General features: G+C 49.8%; 1 protein-coding gene across 4 annotated transcripts in view; it reads left to right on the top strand.

Annotated features, from left to right (window-relative positions):
* Window positions 1-23,915, top strand: part of MAPT (microtubule associated protein tau) — a 103,262-nt gene that overhangs the window by 38,448 nt on the left and 40,899 nt on the right. For 3 of the 4 annotated variants that reach the window (XM_089901379.1, XM_022589050.3, XM_022589052.3), the window contains exons 2-3: window positions 18,647-18,766; window positions 22,580-22,666. In XM_089901379.1, coding sequence (XP_089757505.1) covers window positions 18,664-18,766; window positions 22,580-22,666 — 190 coding nt within the window. In that variant the 5' untranslated portion in view covers window positions 18,647-18,663. The remainder of the gene's footprint in view (window positions 1-18,646; window positions 18,767-22,579; window positions 22,667-23,915) is intronic. The other variant, XM_022589053.3, reaches the window with a different exon arrangement.

Here is a 23,915-nt window from a genome sequence, read left to right on the forward strand (position 1 = left end):
GCATGTGGGATCTTCCCGGACCGGGGCACGAACCCACGTCCCCTGCATCGGTAGGCGGACTCTCAACCACTGCACCACCAGGGAAGCCCGAGGGCCTCTTTCTTTAAGGTCCATTCTAAGCTTAGAACCCAGGATTCTATGATTCTGACCTAGTCAAGCAGGGGCACCCAGACAGATGCCTGGAGAACAAGTCTGTTTTGGGGAGAGGAGAAGGAACCACAGTGGGAGAGACCTTGATGACAAATTCAAGGTCATTCCTGGTTAACCCAATGCCCAGATGACTCACCAGTTATATCTCATTTATTTTGGTCATTTGAGGTTTGCAAAGCGGGGAGAGAATTTGAGTTCCCTCCCCTACCCCACTGGAGAGGAATATTCTCTCCAATGGGGTGTGAGAGGTAGTTATCCAGGGAGCTGGGGTAGCCCACACAAGAGAACAGGTCTGCTGTCAGATTTGCAACTGACAATGAGCTTGGGAAGTGTTATCGATTAATGCTGTCACCTCTCCTCCTCCATCCCACGGGAACCCATCTCCCTGGCCCCCAACTCCTTGGTTCAGCAGCATTATTGGGGCCTTCCTCCTGCCAGGTGTGGGACCAGGTGCTGAAGACATGATGGTGAAGGAGGTGGCTGTGGCTCTCCCATCCTCAGGGCATTAGCATCCCAGAGGATTACAGCACCAGGCAAGTGTCTGTGAGGGGCACACTCGAGGGAGTTTGGCAGAGTCAAGAAGGGCTTCTAGAAGCAGTGGCTGCTTTGATAGAGCCTGAAGCTTGAGTAGGAGTTAGCCAGACAAAGGGGAGGGGACGTGGAGGACAGGGCTTCCCTGGCAGGGAGACCAGGCCTGACAAAGGCCTGGGGGGGAGAAGGTGTAGTAGTTAGGGTCGCACAACTGCACAAGTGTAGCAGTCAGGACCGAAGAAGTGTGAGGGGCGGCTTTCAGTTCACAGTCATTCTTTCGTTCATCCTGAGCACAGACCCCCTACCAAGCGCTGCACTAAGTACTGAGTTGTTTACAGTGGTTTAAAAAAACAAGTACAGGACAGTCTCCACCCTCGAGGAGCTTGCATTCTAATGGAGGGACTCGTGGGTACAATTAGGGTATGATGTGACAGGTGCAACAGGAAAGACCGGCCCCAGTGTTGAGTGGAAGGAGGCCAGAGAGGTAGTAGATTCTTATCCATGTCTCGGGAATGCATGAGTCTCCAGGCTAATCCCGGAAGTGGGGTCAGGGAGATGTGGTGAATTCTTTGGAAGTGAGGGAGTTGTGATGTTTCTGTTTCCCCAAGGCACCTGGGGTGTGTGTGTATGTGTGTGTGTGTGTGTGTGTGTGTGTGTGTGTGTACGCGTGCGCGCGCACCTCCCCAGCAGGCCCTGCCTCTCTCAGCCTCTGTCCGCCCTGAGCTTTGTGGGGACAGGATGGTGAATGCTGCCTGGGCTCATTGGCCTGGAGGGGCCCCTAAGACACCCATACTCCATCTCTGCAGTACAGCAGCCTTCCCAAGCAAGCAGTTCATTCGTTCATTTTCCCTCTTTTTGCTGTGTGTATCCAACTCCTGGTTTAACAGGGAGGACACTGCACCTCCCATGTAACGACGTTTTGACCTGCCACCCCCTGACAGCCCGTCCACCTGGGAAGGTACCCTTCGGCCCAGAGCTTTTCCTGGTGCCCCTCTGCACCCTGGTGGGCCACAACCCCCCATTCGACAAAGGCCAGGACCGTTGAATGGGGTGGGGTCGTTGCCCACCGAAAGGAAAAGCTCAGGTCATACAAACAGCGCAAAGCTACCTTCGTGGTTTGTTTGTCACAGACTCCCCCAGGGGTTAGATTTGAGCCAAAGCTGGATGGCCCAGCAGAGAGAAGGTTTGTGTACAAGCTGCTTCATCTCCGCTGTTCCTCAGAGAGAGCCGCTTTCTACCAGCCCGGGCAGAGGGCTCCACCTCCCCACAGGAAGGTTGGAGGGCATCTGTATTTTTAGATTTAGCAAAGGAAAATAAATTTGACTTTGAGCTTCTTTTGCAATGTTTTAAAAACACCTTTATTGAGATTATGGTTCATATACCATAAAAACCATCCCTTAAAAGTTTCAATTCAGTGGGTTTTAGTATTCCTGTACAATTTCGACTTCGATGGTAATTCCTAAGACACTAGGAAGACCCAGAAGCAGCTCAGTTGGGGGCAGGGCGACAGCGCTGAGGCAGCTGCCCCTCTCTGTTCGGGTGCGTGACTCCAGGTGTAGTGTTTTCTCCTTTTCCAAGAAGAATTTCATTTCCTATCATGTTTCTAAGTTCTTTGTACTTCTTTCTCGCCAGCTTTTTCTCTCTTATCTGCTCATTCTGTCTTCCTTCCCTCCTTGACTGTAATTTCTGTTTCTGAACATAGTGTCCAGGCCTTTCTGCTGGATAATAACTATTTTGCGACCAACAGAGGCTGCCTGGGCTTTTTCTGAAATACGTACTTGGGGGCCCAGAGCCTAAATATACGCCCCTGGCTTTGACTTCCTGTTTCTCCCTGATCTGAATTTCTGCTGTGTCCGTTTTAATTGAACCAGATATTTGTGTGCCTGGATTGGATCTCTTTCCAAAGCTGTGTTGAAATTCTTTCTTTCAAGATCATTTCCTCACTCCATAAATTTTCTGTTTTCCACTGTACTCCACTTTGTCAAGCATAATTATTTTATCCAAATAAGAGAGCATGACCCAGGGTCCCATACTGGATACTATTTGCATTTTCTTATTTTAATTTTAATGAGAAGTTTCATTGATAAATATTGAAACTACTTTCCCAACCTCAATAGATGCAGCAGAAGTGTCTGGTTTTCCCTTTATCTAAATAAAGAGCCTGTATTTTTATATTCTGACGTGGCCATGAACCCTTACCGCGCACATTGCATTGGGAAGTTACCTTTTCTAGGGCTCGTAAGGCTGTAACTTCAGCTCTGGTGGGGCTTCTCACCTCCCTGCTTCTCTCTAAATCCCTTTTCGGAACAAGCTAGATATAAATACATGAACAATTACAGCCCCCCAATGTGTTTAGACTTTTCACTGGATCTTAGAGAACCACACTTGTGATAGGCAAGGGTTTGTGACATCAGACTGCTATGTCCAGGTGTCCCTGGCTCTCTGCGTTAAATGTGTACCTGAAAGGCTGCATGTCAGCTGTTAGTGAACCCCATCTCTTTGCGTCATGACTCCCTCCAGTGTGTGAAGCTTCCCCATCCAGGAGCCATCGCTGGCTCCATAGGGCTTCCCCCACTACCCCCATCAGGCACCTCTGGTGGTGTTCCTCCGGCCCCAGGCTAAGAATGCCCCCCCCACATTGTCCCCCTAAGCGGCCTCTGTCTTCATGGTTGATCACAGATGTAGTTGAACACGTCACGCTGACGCCTAGAATCAGTATTAAGCCTCTTGGTCACCTTGACCCGTCAGCCATGCCGGTGCCTACAGGCAGCCCACGATTTGTGAACAAAAGGAGCAGCACACTGTGGACAAATCCTTGACTTTGTTACAGGGTGTTTTGTTTTGCCAAAAGCGGAATGTATTTATTACTTTTTGTCAGATTATAAGCACATGTTTAGAAAACAGTATGATAAAACAAAAATGTTCACAACAACAAGAGAAAGTCTCCCTAATCCTACACTTCCCTTCCCAGATCACATGTCCTTTACAATATCTTTTTTTTTTTTTTTAATTTATTTTTGGCTGCGTTGGGTCTTCGTTGCTGCGTGTGGGCTTTCTCTAGTTGTGGCGAGCGGGGGCTGCTCTTCGTTGTGGTGCACGGGCTTCTCGTTGCGGTGGTTTCTCTTGTTGCAGAGCATGGGCTCTAGGCGTGCGGGCTTCAGCAGTTGTGGCGCACGGGCTCAGTAGCTGTAGATTGTGGACTGTAGAGCGCAGTCTCAGTAGTTGTGGCGCACGGGCTTAGTTGCTCCGCAGCATGTGGGATCTTCCCGGCCCAGGGCTCGAACCCGTGTCCCCTGCATTGGCAGGCGGATTCCCAACCACTGTGCCACCAGGGAAGCCCCCTTTGCGATTTCTTGTCTGCACATATGCATATATATGCTACTGTCTTGTTTATAAACATTCTGTGCGTGCACATTTCTAAAACTGCTTTTTTCCCTTGGTGCTACAGGATGGAGCTCTCTCCATGCCAGTGTGTTCGCTTCTCCCTTGTCCTCCTCACAGAGGGGTCAGCTTCACACAGTGTGCTCCGGGACACGGTTTTGGCCCCGTCTCCAGGAGTCACGGGACCAGGGGATGACCTCACTGGGTACACCATCTGCCTTGCCTGGCCAGAGGCTGCATCGGGAGGGCCAAGGGGGCACCATGTGTCGTTGGATCCAACGTGGGGTGGGGCTCTGGGCCCTGAGAAGCTGTTTAGTCTGAAAATACAAACAGGATACAGAAAGGTTTGGCTCAAATAATGGGTGATAGGTTGTCATGATAATAACCACAGCGGGCCCTTCGATCGCATTTACTGTATTAACTCGTTTAATCCCCACACCTTACAGACGAGGCAGCGGAGGCTCTGAGAGGTTGAGTGACGTACTCAAGGCCACCCCGCTAGTAAGTGGCAGATCTGGAGTGGAACCCAGACAGCCTGACCCCAATGTGTGCTCCACACCCCCGAAATGCACTGTCAGCTCTGCCCCTGATGCTGTGTGGGCACCTCTGTCAAGGGACGGTGTGCTTGACCTGGGTGGCATTTCTCCCATGGGTTCAAAGGACACTATTTGTTTTCCGTCCTTCCAGCCATGCTGAGTTCAGGTTGCTCATTACTGAGGGACATTGCTGATTAGAGACAGACTACGCTGTCCTCCTGTGCCCCGCGTCCTTCAGGGTGTGTCCTCAGACTCAAAAAATAGAAATGAAAGCATCCTCAAAACTACCACCTTCCCTTCCTCCTTTCCTCTCCCCTCCAATTCTTCCTTGTTGTTCCATCTAATGAAATGTTGTGGCAAAAAGAGCCAATTTCTGGTCATTGCATGTCGCCTCTCAGACTCCCACCTCCTTCGCTGCCAAGACTGGTGCGGACGATTCGTCTCTCCCCACCTCCCGGCATCACCTTCTCCGCATCACCTCCCCTGTCTCCTCTGTGCTCCGGGTGCCAGTGCTGGGAGGGGTGGGGAGCAGAGATACCCCAGTTCTTCCCCGATGCTTACCTTTGCTCCGTCATTTCCGAGACCTTCCTGGAAGGACCCCCTCGTTTCTCCTCCTCTCCCTGGGCCGACCCGGAGCTGCCTCTCACGTCTTCATGCTCTGTCTCCCCCTCCTTCAGGGCAGAAGCACTAAGGCTCTTGTATCGGCCCCTGATTTTATCCCTTTAGGTTAGGCCTCCTCTTCCCCATCCTCAGATATCTTCTCCTTGCTCAGAGCCCATGTGTCATAACAACAGTACCGAGTATCAGTCTAGAACATCGCAGCTCGCTGAAGCACTCTCTCTCACATGCATTTTTCCAGTGACCCTCACAACCACCCTGTGACACAGGTGTCCTCGGGCCCATGTTACAAATGAAGAATCTGTGATTCAGAGAGGGCAAGTGACTGGCCCAGCATCGACCAGCCAGTGAGTGGTCCCTCCTAAGCCTAGAACCCAGGGCTCCGGACTTCACACCACGTGTCCTTTCTACCCAAATCCATGGAGAGGTCTGAACCAGCCATAAGGTCCTCAGGAAGATTTGGAGCCAGTGCACCAAGGGCACAAGGAGTCCAGCCGTTCAGGCAACTAACAAGGCTGGACTTGGTGCATTCCACGAGAGGCGTTAGGGCTGAGTGGCCTCTCAGGGTAGATGCAAATATGGCATCTCTGGATCATGAGACCCTGCTTCATGGGAGAGACCCAGGTCCAAGGGGAAGCGAAGGAAGGGACCCTCCAGGCTCACCTTTGGGGGCAGGTTGGAGGGTGCCTCCCCAGCCCCTGCTGTGAGGGTGAAGCCGTGCAGTGTTCTCAGAGGGCCTTGAGGGGGGGCAGCCTAAGTGCTATTCGTCAGTCCCAGGAACGGCTAATGGAGAAGCAGGTGCTCCCGAGAACCCATAATGGTCTTTGGCAAATGGCCCGAGGTGCCCCTGAGAGGCCTCCCAGCGCCTGACTTGCTGCTGAGGCAAGACCCTGACTGTGGGGGGCCCATTCAACATCGGGTACGGCCGTGTCCTCACGCCCCTGACATCGTTCCGCCCAGCGCTCACTCCCAGCAACTTCCTAGCCCTAAGCTGAGCTTCCCAGGAAATCACTACATGCCACACTCTGTCCCCTGCTCTGGCACTATCTCTAGGTCCACTTGATCCTCTCTGTGCCTCAGTCTCCCCAGCTGCAAAATGGAGCTAAGATGACCCGTGTATCTCACAGAGGTGCAGTTGGAATGGCTCCTCCTATATCAGGGCTTCAGAGTGGGGCTTCATGATTTGTCAGTGAAGGTCTCCAAAGACCCACCCTGTGTCCAGCTGAAGGCTGGGACTGCAGATTCAAAGCCACGCATGCAGCATGCATCCTCCCTCAGCCGGGGCTACTGAGCATCAATGCAAAAATGGGGATAATAAGATAATAACATTTCCTCCTTCACATAGGTCATTGTGAGGACTAAATGAGGTGAAATGTGTAAATAGTGCCTGGCTACAGAAATATTTATTCAGGGAAGATCATGGATGGCTAAAAAAAAAAGGCAGGGTTGGGGGGGGGGACTTTAAAAGTCCCTCTCCAGAGCTTTTTAAGTGTAATCTTATGTTGGGTTGTGAACCATTTGCTGCCTATTAGAGCTGGAGGGCAGAGATATAACAGCAAATCTAGAAATTGTAGCCATTGACGATCAACCAGAAGTTAATATAAAGCTTATTAATATCAGTATATTTATTAGAGGGCAGAGATATACCAGCAAATCTAGAAATCGTAGCCATTGACGATCAACCAGAAGTTAATATAAAGCTTATTAATATCAGTATATTTATTACACAAATAAAGTAGGCTACAGAACAACTGGTATGATATGGTCTCATTTGGGGAAAATTATATGTGTGCATAGGCGAGGTGTTTGCAAAGAAGTTCCCTAGAATGTTAACAGTGGTGATTTTGCTTTCCTCTTTTCACATTTTTGTATTTAACTTTTTAATAATGACTATGAATCACTTTTATAAAACAATAAATTCTCTCTCTCTCTCTCCCTCTCTCTCTCAGGATTAAGAGTGGCTTGCCCTAGAAAAAAAAAAGCAATTTTTCGCTGTGGTTTTCCCAGCTTTGACATCAAAAGAGACTGCTTTTTATCCATTTGGTGCTCTGAGTTGAGGGGATTCATCTCAGATACAGTTAAGTGGTGACCACTTAACTGTATCAAGGACGGCCATTGGCAGTCCCTGAACGGGACAGAGGCTCAGAAGCCTGCCGCCACCCCCCGTAGGGGTGTCACATGGCAGTGCTGTCCTCGTTGAAGGCTAACTGATCAGAAAGGGGGTTGGAGGGAAAACTACTGCAGTTCTGAAAACAAAGGCCACCCAAGCACACCGTATCATCCTAACAGATGCTACAGCACTGTTTGACTGTACCAGCAGTTACAAAGGAGGTCAAAAGAATAAAACAGAATCCTTGAGCTTAAAACCAGAATTGTCCTCTCCGACACAGTCTGTGGATTTTCTTAGTGGTGAACGTCACCCGGCTGACATCAGCCATGACACATGGTGTGTGCACAGCAACACCACCTCCCCCCAGAAAGCGGCCTTCATTCATGCTTTCATACAACTGTTGATTGTTCTCTTTGGATTGAGGCCCGGGATTATTCCAGTTTCTTCTCACCAACCTAAGTCTTTCCTCTCTGTGGGCTCCTTTATCTTCTCTGCACTTAATTTGGCAGTTCTGCCTGAAATCCAGGTATTATCATTATTATTGTTCAGATTTGGTTCTAGAACATTCTCTGGTACCCTGTGATAGGATGTGAGCACAAGCTCACACTTTAGAGTTCCTCTGAGGTTTGCCAGGCCGTCTTCCCTCCAGCAAGTCTTCCTGAGAACTTCCCCGTGGTGCCTGGGTGCTGGGTGCCACCTGCCTGTCGGGGGCGGGAGGGAAGAGGGGCAACACAAAAGGAGATGCAGCTCCCAGCTGGGACTAGCTGTGAGGGAAGTGCATCTGAAGCAGCAGAGTTGCCACGAGCCAGCCCAGAGTTCTCTTGAACCCTGGAGGCTCTTTCTCTTTCTTTAGGTGCAGCTGGCTCCCCGCTTCATAAGTACAGGGATTTCCTAACGACCTTGGGCCCAGACTTCACCTCCGCCAAGGAGACTACTATACCTGCCCTTTCACTAATCTTTATATCTTAAAGTACAACAGTTGAACCGTAAGCATTAAAGAATAGATTGTAAATACAAAGAGAAAGTTGTCAAAGGAAACGAAAGCTTTCAGTCAGTTGAGTGGGTCCTTATGTTCCTGAAATGGGTGATCTCAGTCACTGCTTGATTTAATCACTGTGTCAGTCGGCCTCACAAGGTCAGATGCTGGTGCCAGGCTGCTTGGGCTTTGAGCCCTGACTCCATTACATGTTGACGGTGTGACCTTGGGCAAGTTACTCAACCTCTCTGTGCCTCGGTTTCCCCCTCTGTAGAGGTAGACATAATAATAGGGGCAGTTGTGTTGATTAAATGAGTCAATACCTGGAAATGCTTGAAACATGGCTCCTGTCATGAGGAATCCTGTTTTCCACGTGAATGCACTGGCAAATTCATGATGGTGCAGGAAAAGGACCAGAGCAAAGGAAAGATGGGATGCGGGAGCCAAAAATAACCTTGGAGATCAAAGTTCATTTTAAGGTTATTTTTTTAGATTTCTCTCTACTTGATCTTCAACTATCTGAGAGATCCATTCAGGGTGTTTGTTTTTTTGATAACAGCTTTATTGAGATATGTCACATGCCATAAAATCCACCCTTTGAAGTGTACAATTCAGTGATTTAAGTATAGTCACAAAGTTGTGCAATATCACCACTCTCTAATTCCAGTTGGGTTTTTAACCTGAGGGAGTTTTAAGGGCCAGCGTCCTTTTTTTGGACGGAGCCACCTGTTCTGGTGGCGGTGATTCCGCTGAGTCATGGCAGCGGCCCGGGAGCCTGCAGTGCTGCCTGGGGGAGAAGCTGGCCTGTGGCTGGGCTGCAGCGAGCGGGCACCGCGCCCCGGCATGTGCTGCCCCCTAGCGAGGGCTGCAGCTCCGCCCTAAACAGCCCACCCGGCGCCTTCAGGGAGGGGGCTCTAGGATACAAAAAGCTCCTCCCGGGCTTGGACTGCACAGGCAGCGCGTCCTGCTTGGAGCCTGGTGAGCCAGGGTGCGGGACCAGCCCCTGACACGGGCTTTCTTCTTACCTCCTCGGCTCTAATTCCATCCAGCCGGGACAGGGCCATTTCTCTGGGTCCTGGAGGGGAGAAAAGGGCTGTGTTTTTAAACTCTCTGTTGGGAAGGCACTGATATGATAACAATATCCGAAAGATGGGTTTTAGCACCAAAAGATCAGAGTTCACATCCTGCTCTGCCTCTTACTAGCTGTGTGACCCTCAGCAGGTTCCTGAACCTCTCTGAGCCTGTTTCCTCATCTAGAAAGTGAGGATAATTCCTCTCTTGGGGCTGTTGTATTACAGAGATTCGCTTTCTCTCTCTGAAGCCCCTGAGACTGGCTAATAGTCACGACTCAAACAGATGCTGTTAATATTCCAAAACTGCCAAAAATGGTGTCCCCTGTTGTCCTGGCTTACCCGAGGAGCTTTCTAGAATCAAGATGCATTGCTGTAAGAAAATTAAAAGGAATAGGAAGGATGGCAGTAGGTGTAGGAAGGCTATTTGGTCTTCATCTTCTTCAGGTAGAGACTGCCCCAGGTCAGCTGAAACCCTCAGACACCCTGGAGAACTGGGCAGGAGCAAAAGCCTGGGTGGGGAAGCAGACAGAGGCATCAGAACTGCCGGGAATCTGTGTTCCAGAGGGGAGTCAGGTCCCAGGCTGCCTTGCTGGCCTTGGGCAAGTCATTTAGGCCCTTGGGGCCCTTTACGTGGCTGGGATTTGCATCCTGCCCACATCATAGGTTTGTGGTGAGCCTATATGTTCTGTCATGGGAAAGTGTCCAGGAAAATGGCAGACGTGCTTCAAATAGCGAGCAGGGTTCCCTGATGATGCTCCAGACGTCACCTCTGAGCTGGGCTAGGTACCTGGACTTCCCTCATCCACCTCTGGATGCCTCAGAGGGCAGCCTGAGATGATCAGAAACAAAGCTGACTCTTCAGGTAAGACACACAGAGCAGGTGAACTCTACCAGGCAGAAAATTTATCCACCTTGCAGCCTGGGAAGACCCTCTTCTTCCGGAGCAAAAGGGACCCGGGGTCTCACTTGCACATCCCTGGGCCCCTGAGGGTCTGGAGGGGCCGGGGGCCCAGCCTTGGCAAAATGAGGAAGAAGTTGAAGGTTGTCTGAGGGTCCCTGCCATTCTTCTCTTCCATCATCCTACCCCTTCCTGCCCTCACCTTTCCTCCCCCTCCACCCCGATTTCAGCATTATCAGACAAACATCACAGTAAAATATTCCAGGGCTTCCCTGGTGGCGCAGTCGTTGAGAGTCCGCCTGCCGATGCAGGGGACACGGGTTCGTGCCCTGGTCCGGGAAGATCCCACATGCCGCAGAGCGGCTAGGCCCGTGAGCCATGGCCGCTGAGCCTGCGCGTCCAGAGCCTGTGCTCCACAACGGGAGAGGCCACAACAGTGAGAGGCCCCCATACCGCAAAAAAGAAAAAAAATTCCATATTATCTTGTTTCCAAACTTAAAAGACTGTGGGTAATCATCAATGGATACACGGATAAACAAAATGTGGTGTATCCATACAATGAAATGTCATTCCAGGAGTGAAGCCCTGACACGTGCTACAACGTGGGTGAATCTTGAAAACATTACACTGAGCGGAAGAAGCAAGACGCGAAAGCCCAGTGTTAGATAATTCCACTTATTTGAAATCTCCGAAATTGGTAAATCCATAGAGACAGAAAGTAGATTAGTGGTTGGCAGGGCATGGGGGGAGGAGTGGGGAGAAACTGCTTAATGGGCACAGGGTTTCTTTCAGGGGTGATGAAAATGTTTTGGAACTAGACAGAGGCGATGGTTGTTCACTTTAAAATGGTCACTTTTGTGTTGTGTGGATTTTACCTCAATCAGGAAAGTAAATAGAAAAGACTGGGTTGCAGCAGCCACAGTTTGATTCAGGGGGTTCCTCCCTCCCTGTGCCTTCACCCCCTTCCCCTCTTCTGCCTTCTCTTTTATCCTCTCATCACCTGCACTGTCCTCTTTTTTCCTCTGTCTCCCTCTCAGCCCTGCACACACTTTTCTCCCTTTTCCTGGCTTGCCCCCCCCACAAGCCATTGGCAAGGCAGCGTTGGGTCTGGGGGTGTGATCTTGTAGGACCAGGCACTGTGAACAACTTAACAAGCCCCTTCCCCTCAATTTCCCAGCTACCAAGTGACAAGGACAGACTCCAGGACCCTCTGGTTCTCATTTTCTGTTGTCAGCAGGTAGTGCTTTTCCAAGGGTCCCTAAAGAGTGACCCGTTTTCATTTCCAGGTTTAACTCAACTTTTGTGCTCCTCCTCAGATTTCTTCCTTACCTCACACCCCACTGCCTGTAGGTCACTGCCTGGGAAAATGGGAGGTAGGAAATCAGAGAGATTGAAAAAGAGATTGGTTGATTTAGAAGAATAAGAAGGCAAAGCACGGCCTTAGGACAGTAGCTCCTGGCGTGTTTATTTTCCTGTCTGTGTGTCTCTCTTAGGTTACAGGGATCCGTGGGGTGATATAACCACGTCTAGTCCGGACTGTATACCCACCTCAGGGCTACGCTTGCTTTTGTGTTTTCAGCCTGCTGTCTTTGCGTGAAAGTCCTAGGGCTGGGACGTACGGCTGTGCCGTCTGTCAGTTGCTTTACATGTTCTTTGCCCAGTTCTTCCAGAGAAATCATCCTGCCCTTGGCTCTCGTAGAGGAAGACCACAGGGGTCAGAGACGGTGGGAAAAGAAGGAGGCAGGGCTGAGCTTTCAGACCCTTGGCTGGGATGCCAGGGCCCCCTGCCTCTCAGCCAGGCCTGGGCTAGAGACTCCTGCTGCCCTGTGACCAATCTTCCCAGGGCTCTGAGCTGGAGGACACAGGCCTAATCGATCCGCTTAAAGTAAAATGTTGGAGCAGGAAGGGAGCTCAGGGGTCACTGGGTGACATGAAGGAGGTTGAGAGAAGTGACTTAGTCACAGCTTTGGGGTGTGAGTCCTAGACACTGCTGCTTCCACACCCCAGATCTGTGCCCCAATGGAAAATTGGAGAACATTTGATGGTCCTGGATGGAAGGACCGGCAGTGAGGGCAGCTGAGTGCCCCGTGAGGACACAAGCTTTGCATCCTGGCGTCGCCTCTTCCTGGCTATGCGACCTGGGCAGAGTACCTCCCAGCTTCCTCATCTGCCCGTAAGGGACCCAGACGGGTCCAACCCGACGGGACTTGCATTCTCGTGCGCAGTATTTGTCCTAAGACTGAGAAGAAGAACTACTTCATTTTACTCTCCGAGCGCATCTCCTCTGGGTTCTATTTTCTGCTTACGTCGAGTAGCCTCTCAGAGATGCTCCAGAGATGACCTGTAGGTACCAAAACATTAGCACGGGGCAAGTGGCCCAGCCCAGATGAGTTGGAGAGACAGCACTGGTGGCCTCATTGAATCAGGAGGTCCATGAACCTAAGGCCATTTGCTGGGGTCAGTGGGAGGGGCGGGGGGGGGTGCCTCCCTGCTTAGAGAGTTCTTCCCATGCATTCCTCTTTTTACCCTAAAGGAAAATAGTGGCACCTGAGATTCACACGGTTTATTCATTTTGCGTAGTGAATAGTAGCCTATGTTTTAAAGGATGATTTAATTTCTCCAGAGGCCCCTGTAATTTGTTCAGCTTCCTGTTAGTGCTCTGACTTTCTGCAGCCATGCAGGGGTGGTGCTGGTGGTAGGGAAGTGGGGGGATCATTAGAATCTGGGACAGTGAGACCCATTGCCTTGCCTTTTGCTCTGTGGCGCTGAGCGAGGCGGCCTGGCAGCCGAAGGACTTATGCCACGGATGCTGTCTCCAGTCCCTAGAACAGTGCGGCACTGCCCCAAGCCCCAGAATGACCCTTAGTTCTCCTGCTCCTGACTTGAAACTTCTGGAAACTTCTGGAAAGAGATCAAAATGTACAATGATTCTTGCTAAGACTTAATTACAGTTTCTTTCTTTTTTTTTTTTTTTTTTTACTATTGAGAGAGGAGAAGAAATCCTGGAAAAGCCAAAAGCAGGAGTCCGTAAACTGTGGCCCATGGGCCAAATCTGGTGTTAGCTACGAATGGTTTTTACATTTTCAAATGGTGGAAAAAAACAAAAACAAAAGAAAAATATTTCATGACACATAAGATTATATGCAACACAAATTTCAGTGTCTGTAAGAAAAGTTTAACTGGGACCCAGCCGTGCTCATTCGTCGGCGGATCTGTCACCAGCGCTTTGCTTCCCTGCCGCAGCAGCAGACATGAGTAGTTGTAAAAGAAGGCACAGCCCCCAAAGCCTAAAATATTTACTATCTGGCCCTTTACAGAAACAAACTGCTGGCCCTTGACCCGAAATTAAAGCGGAAAACTGTTTCATTGCGGATCTATTTTGTAAAAAGATCCATAAAAATTTAATTTTTTAAATTAAATTTTATAATTTAATTATAAATTTTATAATTATTATTATAAATTATAATTCCATATAATTTAAAATTATAATGGAAATCAAGAGGGATAGCAGAATCTACTTCCTAGAACTTATTAAGTCAAATCAATCACCAGTTGGTAAAATGCAGTGGGGGAGATTCTTCTTTTTTTTTTTTTTTTTTTTTGCGGTACGCCGGCCTCTCACTGTTGTGGCCTCTCCCGTTGCGGCTCCGGACGCGCAGGCTCAGCGGCCATGGCTCACGGGCCTAGCCGCTCCGCGGCATGTGGGATCTTCCCGGACCGGGACGCGAACCCGTGTCCCCTGCATCGGCAGGCGGACTCCCAACCACTGCGCCACCAGGGAAGCCCAAGATTCTTCTTTTGCGCAGGGATCTTTTAAAGACAGAACCCACCCTTGTCGACCAGCTGCCTTGGACCCTGATGCTGTTCCCTTTGACTGTGCTACCGCCTCCCGTTTTCCCAGCCTTGCAAGCCCTCACCTCTAGTGTAATTATGGATTCTGATCTCTCCCTCTGACCCCAGCCCAGTTTTAAAGCCCAGTCTAATGTTATCTAAAGTACACTTCTTGGATCTGTCCCTTCCTTTCCATGGCCTCTGCCCCCGCTCTGGTTCCGGCTTTTTTGCTGTATACCTGGATCAGTGCAGTCACCTCCCTGCCAACAGCCCTTTCTTACCCATACAATTGGCCCTGCCGACTGCTGCTAAAGTGACCTTAGAGCACTTCTTTGATGCCGCCGTGCTCATGCCTGTGAACAAAGTCCAAACTGGCCACCTTGCCCACCTCCAGACTTTGAGTGAGAAGCAGCCACCATGTCACGTGGTTCACCCCATCCACCCCCAACATGGTGGTCGTGCAGATGGGCAGGGAAGAGACCAGGGCATGCGGCATCTTTTTAGTTGTGGCATGCGGGATCTTTAGTTGCTGCATGCATGCAGGATCTAGTTCCCTGACCAGGGATCGAACCTGGGTCCTCACAAATCACTGGGAGATGTTCTGCTAAGGGATCTCATCTCTGATAAACAGAAGGCTAGAAAATGGCTCTCCCATTCATTCCCCAGAGACCTTGAGGGGAACCTGTTGCCACTGTGCCAGTACCAGTGTTAGAGCTCCAGCCATAATCATCTCAACTGTGGAAACCCAGAGCCCTTATTATTATATCATCAACACGATGAAGGGGAGGGTCCCACTCACAAAGGCAACACCAAGGATGAGGAGACCAAGAGTGGCTGCAGCAAGATTAGAAAAGATAAGAAAAAAAGAGACCAAAAAATCAAACAAAAATTAAAAAAAAAAAAGAGTGGCCTCAGCAAAATGCAGGACTACATCCTTCCTTCCACCCCAAGAGATTTAGAAACAAGAATAAATGGGAAAACATACCTTGCTCTTGGGTGGGGACACTAAATATTGTGAAGATAGCAACTTTTATCGTTTTGGCCTGTCATGCAGTTCTAGCCAAAATCCCAATGGAATTTTGAGAATTTGAGAAAAAAGTGTTCTAAAGAGCATCTGGTAGAGAAAATGTGCAAGAAGATCAAACCATTTTGAAAAAAGAAGATGAGAGTGTCTAAGCCCACCTAGAGAATAAGACTGGAGATTCAACACTTAAATCGGGAGGCTCTAGCACCAAAATTGACAGGTGAATGGAGCAGAATAGATGGTTCACTCACCTGGGGAAAGAGGGAAGACTGTCCTATGAATAGGGCTGGGCCCATTGGTTTAGCTGTTGTATTTGGGAGAAAATTTTTTAGATTCCCACCTCATATCATACACTTAAATAAATTCTAGATGAATTAATAAATTTAATACAAAGAATTAGATCACTAAAAACACGGTAGAAAATATTTATGATCTTTACGTACTATACAGCAATGGAATAAATCACAAAGAAAAATAGACTTGACTGTATAAAAAGTAAAACCCGTCAGTAGAAGCCGTCAGAAACCAAAATAGGGAGTTCCCTGGTGACCTAGTGGTTACGATTCGGGCTTTCACTGCCATGGCCCAGGTTCAATCCCTGGCTGGGGAACTGAGATCCCACAAGCTGTGCGGTGTGGCCAAAAGAAAAAAAAAAGGAAGAAACCAAAGTAAAAGGAGAAGCTATTAGCCACAAATATGATAAAGGGTTCATGTCACTCATAGATTAAGAACTCATTCAGATCATTACAGTGATCACTGAGGCATGACAGAGAAGCAAAGGATGTAAATGGGCATCTTATAAAAGAAGCCCGTGCATCAGATTTTTACTTTTACACTTCCATCCACCACGTTCCAAATGGGAAAACTTAGTCCTTGAAAGGAATTGATCAAATCTACAAAACAAAACCATGGGGCTCATTACACTTCTTAGTGTTCACTAAAATCTTAGCTGCAGGTTGAACAGGACGACCTGATTTGTCTGATCTGGCTCGCCTGGGCCGGGTGTAGTGACTCCAGCCAGTTTGGGAGGCTTGCGCTTCTGGGAGGATTCCACTGCTCCCGGGTGGGGCTCCTGGTGAGTCAGCAGGTGAGGTGACTCATGGACCAATCCCGGGCACGGGCACGAGCAGCTGGGCAGTGACCAGGGACGTCCTGAGAGAGGCTTCACCAGGAAGCAGCGAGGGAGGCATTACTTCGTAGAGTTGGGTGGGGAGCAGTAGTTGACTCCTTTGATAATGAAACTTGTTCCTCTTAGCACAGGGGTTCTTGTTTGGGGGCTTTCTAAGGGAAACAGACCATCAGTGTATCTCAGGGTAGAGAATATCACCACAGAGAATATCACCACCAAATCCTAAGTCTTGAAGGATGAATGGGGCTTTGATCTTCCCAGGAAAGTCCTGCTCATCCTTGGGGAGATATCAAAGGTTTGGAGATGCGGGAAGACATCAAAGGTTTGGAGATGATCAGCCTCAGATGCCTCTCCCAAGAGCTCTCTGAGAGACAAGGGCCTCGGTCAGAATGAAAAGTAGCTGCCTAGGAGGGCCCAGACCACCCACCCTCTGCCTAACCCAGAGGAGGTCTCACTGACCTCATTCTTAGAACCATCCTAAGTCCTCTCAGCTTCTTATCCTACATCGTGGGTGGAGAAGAGAGCTCAGGCACCCACACCAGCGTGTCCTGCCTAGAAAGGAGAGAAATGGAACTGGACCTGAGTATGCCAGTGGCCAGCTGGTATAAACACAGTGCCAGTAGGGCTTCCCTGCTGGCGCAGTGGTTGAGAGACCGCCTGCCGATGCAGGGGACACGGGTTCGTGCCCCGGTCTGGGAAGATCCCACATGCCGCGGAGTGGCTGGGCCCGTGAGCCATGGCCCCTGAGCCTGCACGTCCGGAGCCTGTGCTCCGCAACGGGAGGGGCCACAACAGTGAGAGGCCCGCATACCATAAAACAAAAACAAAAACAAAAACAAAAACACAGTGCCAGAGGCTGGCTGTCTCCCCACACCTTTGTCAGTCTGGGAAGTATTAGGTGGAGTGTCTGCTCCCAGGTGGACCCTCCGACCCTGTAGCCCACCATTTATTTATTTATTTATTTTAAAGTTTTTTTTTTTTAAACTTTTAAAAAAGTAAAGGGAGGAAGTAGAAGCAGCTAGAACAGGGGCGTTTCAAAGATAAGAAAAAATATAAAGTAGAAAATAAATAATATGAGATAACTAGATCATTTAAAAGGAAGATATCAAAGTAAAATACAAGAGACTCAAATTACAGAGATAAAAATGTAAAACGTGGAATAATCCAAAGTAACGTGAATGAACCACAGCAAAATGACATACTCAAAAGTTCAGAAATTCTAAGTTACGAGTTATTTTTAAGATAAAGAATTAAATATTCTCAGTAAGGAAGAGGGTACAGCAGGATTAAATGATCGTTTCTAGCGGGCTTTGTTGAGCTGACGCCACCTCTCAGCTAGGGCTGTTGGGGGAGGGGAGTGCACGCTGCTCTTCAGCCCCAAATTCATGCCCCCGCACTGTGCCCTGTTAAGGACTTAGCCTGGCCCTCAGAATGCACACCCAAGGGTCCTGGTGGGAACCAGTGAGGTGAGTGAAAGCCCGTCCCTGACCCCGGGGGGCCACCTGACTCAGAGCTGGGAAGTCGGGACACCCAGGTCAAGTTGGTTCCATGCCACAGCAGCGTGTGACCGAACGATCACGATGCTTCTCTGTGCCTCCTTTTCCTCACCAGCAGTGCCCAGCTGATGCCTTCCCTCTCAGTAAAAAAAAAACAACCCATCAGGGACTTCCCTGGTGGCGCAGAGGTTAAGAGTCCGCCTGCCAATGCAGGGGACATGGGTTTGAGCCCTGGTCTGGGAAGATCCCACATGCCGCGCAGCAACGAAGCCCGTGCGCCACAACTACTGAGCCTGCGCTCCAGAGCCTGCGCTCTAGAGCCCGCGAGCCACAACTGCTGAGCCCACGTGCCACAACTACTGAAGCCTGCGCGCCTAGAGCCCGTGCTCCGTAACGGGAGAGGCTACCGCAACGAGAAGCCCGGGCACTGCAGCAAAGAGTAGCCCCCGCTTGCCGCAACTAGAGAAAGCACGCACGCAGCAACGAAGACCCAATGCAGCCAAAAATAAAAATAAATAAATATATAAAATAAAAAAAAATGTTTAAACCCCATCAAACTACCCGTCAGCAGCATTTACTTTTTAATGAAGTGGAAAGAGCAGTGAGCATAGTAACAAGTCAGGCCTCCTGAACCTGCCCACCTGATGGTTTTGGACATGAACTGATGTGATGCTGGTGAATTAAAAGTGCACATACAAGTAAATAACACTTTGGCGATACGCCCCGCGGATGAGGTTGGGCATCTGGTTGTTGGGGAGGAGAGAGGGGAGGTGGAAATCTGCCTGCTGTGAACTGGGGAGGTGGCACCTCTCTCTCCCTGCCCCCTACCCCACCCCCAAGCACTTAGCCTCAGCACAGCATCCCAGCCCTCACCTCCCATCTTCATTCCCCAGGTGGGCTTTGAACCAGGATGGCTGAACCCCGCCAGGAGTTCAACGTGATGGAAGATCATGCTCAGGGGGACTACACCCTACTGCAAGACCGCGAGGGTGACATGGAGCACGGCCTGAAAGGTTAGTGCGCGGCCCTGCGTGACGGGCCCAGGCGCTGTGGGGATCGCGGCCGACCCGATGGCTCTGGAAAGGGCTGGCAGGAAAAGTTCGCATCCTGAGTTTTAAAGGAGTTTTAAATACTTTATTGTGTTAGATTGTCAATCGGCTTGAAACCTCATTAATTTGAGCGAGCCAACAGAACTCAAAATGTGAGGCTATTTGAAAATCTGCCTTTTGCAAAGGAGAGTTTGCCACATACGTGGATATAGTATGATAAAGATTGCCGGAGGCTTGTTGGTCTAATTAATACAAGGGTGCTCTGTTAAGTCTTTAACCATATACCCATCAACCTATAAATCAGCAGGAGTTATTGGCATGCAAAATACATGACTTTATACATTATGTTTTTCTCTTCCTTAATAGGCCTGTCTGGCCCCTCTTTGGCCAGAGTTGGTTAGCTCTGGGTTTCTTACTGTCCCTGTTATACCTTAATAAACCACGTCAACCTCTAAATGTTCTATAGTACAGTCTTTTGGCCCAGTTGGCTTGGCCTCCTCTCTCCCCTTCACTGCACTGTCTGACCACCGAGATCGGGGAGCCCCGTGGAGCACACAGAGCCCTCTCTCTGGCTCCGAACGCTAGTCCCTGCATCGCTGATGGGAGCACCAGAGGACCTGTAGGGCACTGGGTTGCGCTATAAGGAACCCTCTCCCCACAGTGTCACTGGTGGCCAGTGCCCCCTGGAGCAGCCCACCGTGCAGCCCCGGGATAAGAAAGACTAGGTCCCTGTCTTCTCGACCCATTTCTAAGGAGATGAAATGGCAGTCTACTTTTCTCTTTTAATGCTAAAAATAACAAGCCTGGGGTGTGCGGTGTCGATGGCAGTGGTAGAGATCCAAGGTGGGAAGGGAACTCTTCTGGGTACGTCTATCTGGGAAGGTTCCCTGGAAGAGGCGGGGTTACCAGAAGGAGGCCTGGGTTGGGGGAGCACATGGAGAAAACACCCCTACCTTGGGGACGCTTCAGGACTCGCTGGGGGGCCTTGTTTCAAAGGCTGATTTCTCTGTACCTGTTTAAGCAGAGGACACATTAGGAGGCAGAGCTTGGGAATCAGACAAGCGGGCTCCAAGGTGGGGGAGGTGAGGGAAGAAATGGGCTGTCCCCGGAGCTCAGAGGCCACCCTCTGGCCTTCTTGGGAGCACACCCAGCCCGAAGCTCTGGGTGAGGGGAAATGCCTGCTCCCATTCGGCTCAACCCTCCCCTCCTGGTGTCAGGCACCAATGGTGGCAAGAAACGTGCATTCTGACATCTCCCAGGCCACAGCCTGGCTCCAGCCAGAGCTGCTAATTTTCAACTCCCCAAGGGGTTGGAACGGCAGCTGGGCCCTAAGAGCTCCCTCATCTGAGGACCTGAGCCCACCATCCCTCCCCATGAGTGTTCTGCCTCAGTATCAGTATCACTGCTTTCACTTTCAAGTGTCCCTATTTGGGTGACAAAGTATGTGGCTACCCTACTTATAATGGGACTTCCTTAAAATGATGATTCAGGTGACCTCCCTGGTGGTCCAGTGGTTGAGACTTTGCCTTCCAATGCAGGGGGTGTGGGTTTGATCCCTGCCTGGGGAGCTAAGATCCCACATGCCATGTGGCCAAAACACCTAAACATAAAATCAACAGAAGCAATATTGTAACACATTCAATAAAGACTGTGAAAATGGTCCACATCAAAAAAAATCTTAAAAAAAAAAAGATAATTCAGGCATTTTTGTAGGACTCTACAAAAGTTCGCAAAGGGCTTTGGCCACCGACGTCTCAGGTAGCGCTCACAATAACCAGTGAAGGCGGAGGTTGCCTTCCCCAGTTTACAGGTGACAAAGTTTCGTGTCTGAGATTATGGGGCTAGTATAGCCTTCAGCTCCATGTCAGCTGTTTTTGCCTCTGGTCACCCTTAGCCAAGTCTCCTTGAAGCTTCAGTTATTAAACTCTTGTGGGTGGAATCCAACTTAGAATCCCAACATACTGAACTCTGCCCCAGATGAATTGTGCCAATGAAAAACATGCTCTTGGGAATTCCCTGGCAGTCCAGTGCTTAGGACTCGGCGCTTTCATTGCTGTGGCCCAGGTTCAATCCCTGGTCGGGGAACTAAGATCCCACCAGCCAAAAGAAAAAAGAAAAATGATGCTCTGTTTAGGGTAGCCTGGTTTAAAAATTAAGTTAAAATACATATATTGTTTTGTCACAAATGTACCATAATAATGTAGGATGTTAACAATTTGGGAAATTGGGTGTGGGGTATCCTCTCTGGTCTATCTTTGCAGTTTTTCTGTAAATCTGCATTGATGCTAAAAGTTGGAATAGGATTAGATAGAGCCCAAGAGAGCTGCAAAGTGGGTAAAAGCTGGTTAACTGATAAAATAATGCACCCACATGAATTAAAAGGTGTTAATGAGTTAACTTGTTAGACCTTCCAGAAGACCCTCAGAAGAGGCTTCTTCCTCCTTCCTTCCCTCCCTCCAGGCTTCTTCCTCCTTCCTTCCCTCCCTCCAGGCTTCTTCCTCCTTCCTTCCCTCCCTCCAGGCTTCTTCCTCCTTCCTTCCCTCCCTCCAGGCTTCTTCCCCCTTCCTTCCCTCCCTCCAGGCTTCTTCCTCCTTCCTTCCCTCCCTCCAGGCTTCTTCCTCCTTCCTTCCCTCCCTCCAGGCTTCTTCCTCCCTCCTTCCCTCCCTCCAGGCTTCTTCCTCCTTCCTTTCCTCCCAGAAATTCAACAAGGGTAAACCAGATGATGACAGTTGTAGGCTGGGGATGGACTGGGGGAGGGGTGTTTGGGGGACAAGTGTTTGAGGCACCGTCATGCCCATAGGCTTCTGTGCTCTGACAGTCGAGGCTGGTCCGTAATAAGACCCGGCAGACAGTCTGCATCATGCTCCCTCACCATGTGTCCAGAGCCTACTCGAGAGAGCTGGCAGGTTTTTGCAAGCTCCAGGACCGGAAGCTTCTTTAGAATCGGCCCTTCTTTGGCTGGATGGGTGCAGCCAGGGCTGAGTGTCCAGGGATGGCGTTCTAGCAGAGGGTGCGACGCGTCTGATCTCAAAGTGTACTAGAACACCACTTGCCTCTTTTCGTCTCGTGAGTCTGCTTCATGCAGAACCAGCTTCCTGTCCTCTATCTCCAAGGCTGCCCCCACCCCAGGTGGAGTGGCTTTTGCAGAGTCCATCAGAGCTCCCTTGCCTTTGGATTCTGAAAGGCCAGTTTTCGTATGAGTAGCGATGGCTGACATTTCAAGTGTAACTCAAGGCTTGTTGGGCGGTGCTTGGAGACACAGCCAAGTGTGCAGTTAGAATAGAAGTAGGTTCTGTGTCTGCCCTGAGCTAATTCCTTTGCAGAGGAAGGAGTTGGATCTCTGAGTGTTTTCCCAGGTCATTAATTGTCATTAATTCGTGGCAGTGATCTCCCATGAGTCTCTTCAGTAGGGAAACACAAAGCCCAAGTTTACTTGTGGCTTAGCTTTCTGGTATCTGCTGCCCGTTTGTCAATATAAGAGCCTTTGTCTCAATTGGAACCACAAGCTAATTAAAAGGCAATTTCTCCTCTCGTCCCAGAACAGGTAAACATTGCGTGCCTCTTTGCCTGCTGACCCTGGTTTGGGGGCCCAGCTGTGTTCGGGTGGGGGTGGGATTGGTCCCCTTTGTGGTTTTATCATGTGGCCACAGTCCATCCATCTGGGTTCCACGCTGGGTGACTTCAGCTCCAAAAGACACTGTCCCCGAGGTCCTCTGAGGTAGAAAGCAGGGGTGGAGAGAGGCAGCCATTCTGAGGGGCTCATTGTATATGTTCCAGAATCTCCCCTGCAGACCCCGGCCGATGATGGATCTGAGGAACCAGGCTCTGAAACCTCTGATGCTAAGAGCACTCCAACGGCGGAAGGTGGGGCCTCCCTCTTCTCATGGCTTTATTCAAGCAGCTCCTTCCATGCTCCAGCCTGCGCTTAGCCACACTTTGAGCTCATACGTGCCACCCTTCCTGGCTGCGTTTGCTGCTGCCTCTCCCTCTGGCTGAGAGATAGCTCGCTCAGTGCTTTGCAGGACGGAGCTCAGGCCCCGGATGTTGTGGGAGCCACGCTCTGTTTTGATGCCTTGCTCGCTAGGGTCAGGTATGGGCAGCTTCATCGTGTGTGAGTTTTGAGGCAGCCACACTTGAACAGGCTGGGATCTGTGGCAAAGCAGGGCCTGACGTCAGCTCCACCAAGCCCCTGCTCCTCGCCCATTGTCCTCCCAAAACTTCTTTCATGAGCCAGCAGGTCCTAAAGCAGCCGTTTGGCTGAGGAAAGGGCAGGTCAGTGCACATCTCCAAGCTCACACTTTGGGACTGGTCTTGGTTTAGTATCTTTCATTTCTTGAGCTCGGCCTGGGTGTCTGGACCTTGGCCATGGTGTTAGTTCCAGCCCATCTTCTAACCTGTCCTCTGTAGACATTTGGTGTCTAAGTTATTACAAAGCTGCTGACGTATTTCCTGAAGTGTTCCTCGGTCCTGATTTTGACCATCTTCTCTTGCTTCCCATCTATATCAGTCAAGACTGTGTTGATTGAAGGTAACGGAAAACCCAACTAACTGTGACATACATATGAAGAGGTTTATTTGTCTCACATAATAAAATGTCTGGACTTGGGCAGCAGCTTCTCAGTGTCAACTGTTTTATCTTCTGCCATCATTAATGGCCGGATTGTTGCCTTATAGTTACAGAATAGCTGCTGTACCTCCAGGCATCACATCTGCCTTCAAAGAAGAAAGAAAGTAGCAAAGCCAAAAGAACCCTGAAACCAAATGTGTTCCCTTTTTATTAGGAAGGCAACAGTTTTTCTGCAGGCCCCACCTAACCAACTTCTGTTTATGTATCATTGGCCAGAACTGGGTCTCACGGCCACCCCTGGCTGTAAGGGAGGCTGGGACATTGAGCATTTTGCCTTCCAGGCTCTTTAGCAGGAAAAATCAAGGGATAAGGGCATTGAGAATGGCTTTCGAGTAACCAGTCGGCAGTATCTGCCCCTCCTTCTCTCCATCCTCTCCAAGGTTCTATTCTCAGCACTTCCCTGGGCCCTGCCCATGACTTTGGTGAGAACCTGGCCCCAGCATCTCCCCAAGCGTCCACCTTTGGATGAATTCAGAAAGTGGCTGT

Source organism: Delphinapterus leucas, chromosome 19, assembly GCF_059928025.1.
Source record: "Delphinapterus leucas isolate spDelLeu-1000000601 "Yukka" chromosome 19, BTC_Dleu_Yukka2, whole genome shotgun sequence".
In the NCBI taxonomy this organism is placed as follows: Eukaryota; Metazoa; Chordata; class Mammalia; order Artiodactyla; family Monodontidae; genus Delphinapterus; species Delphinapterus leucas.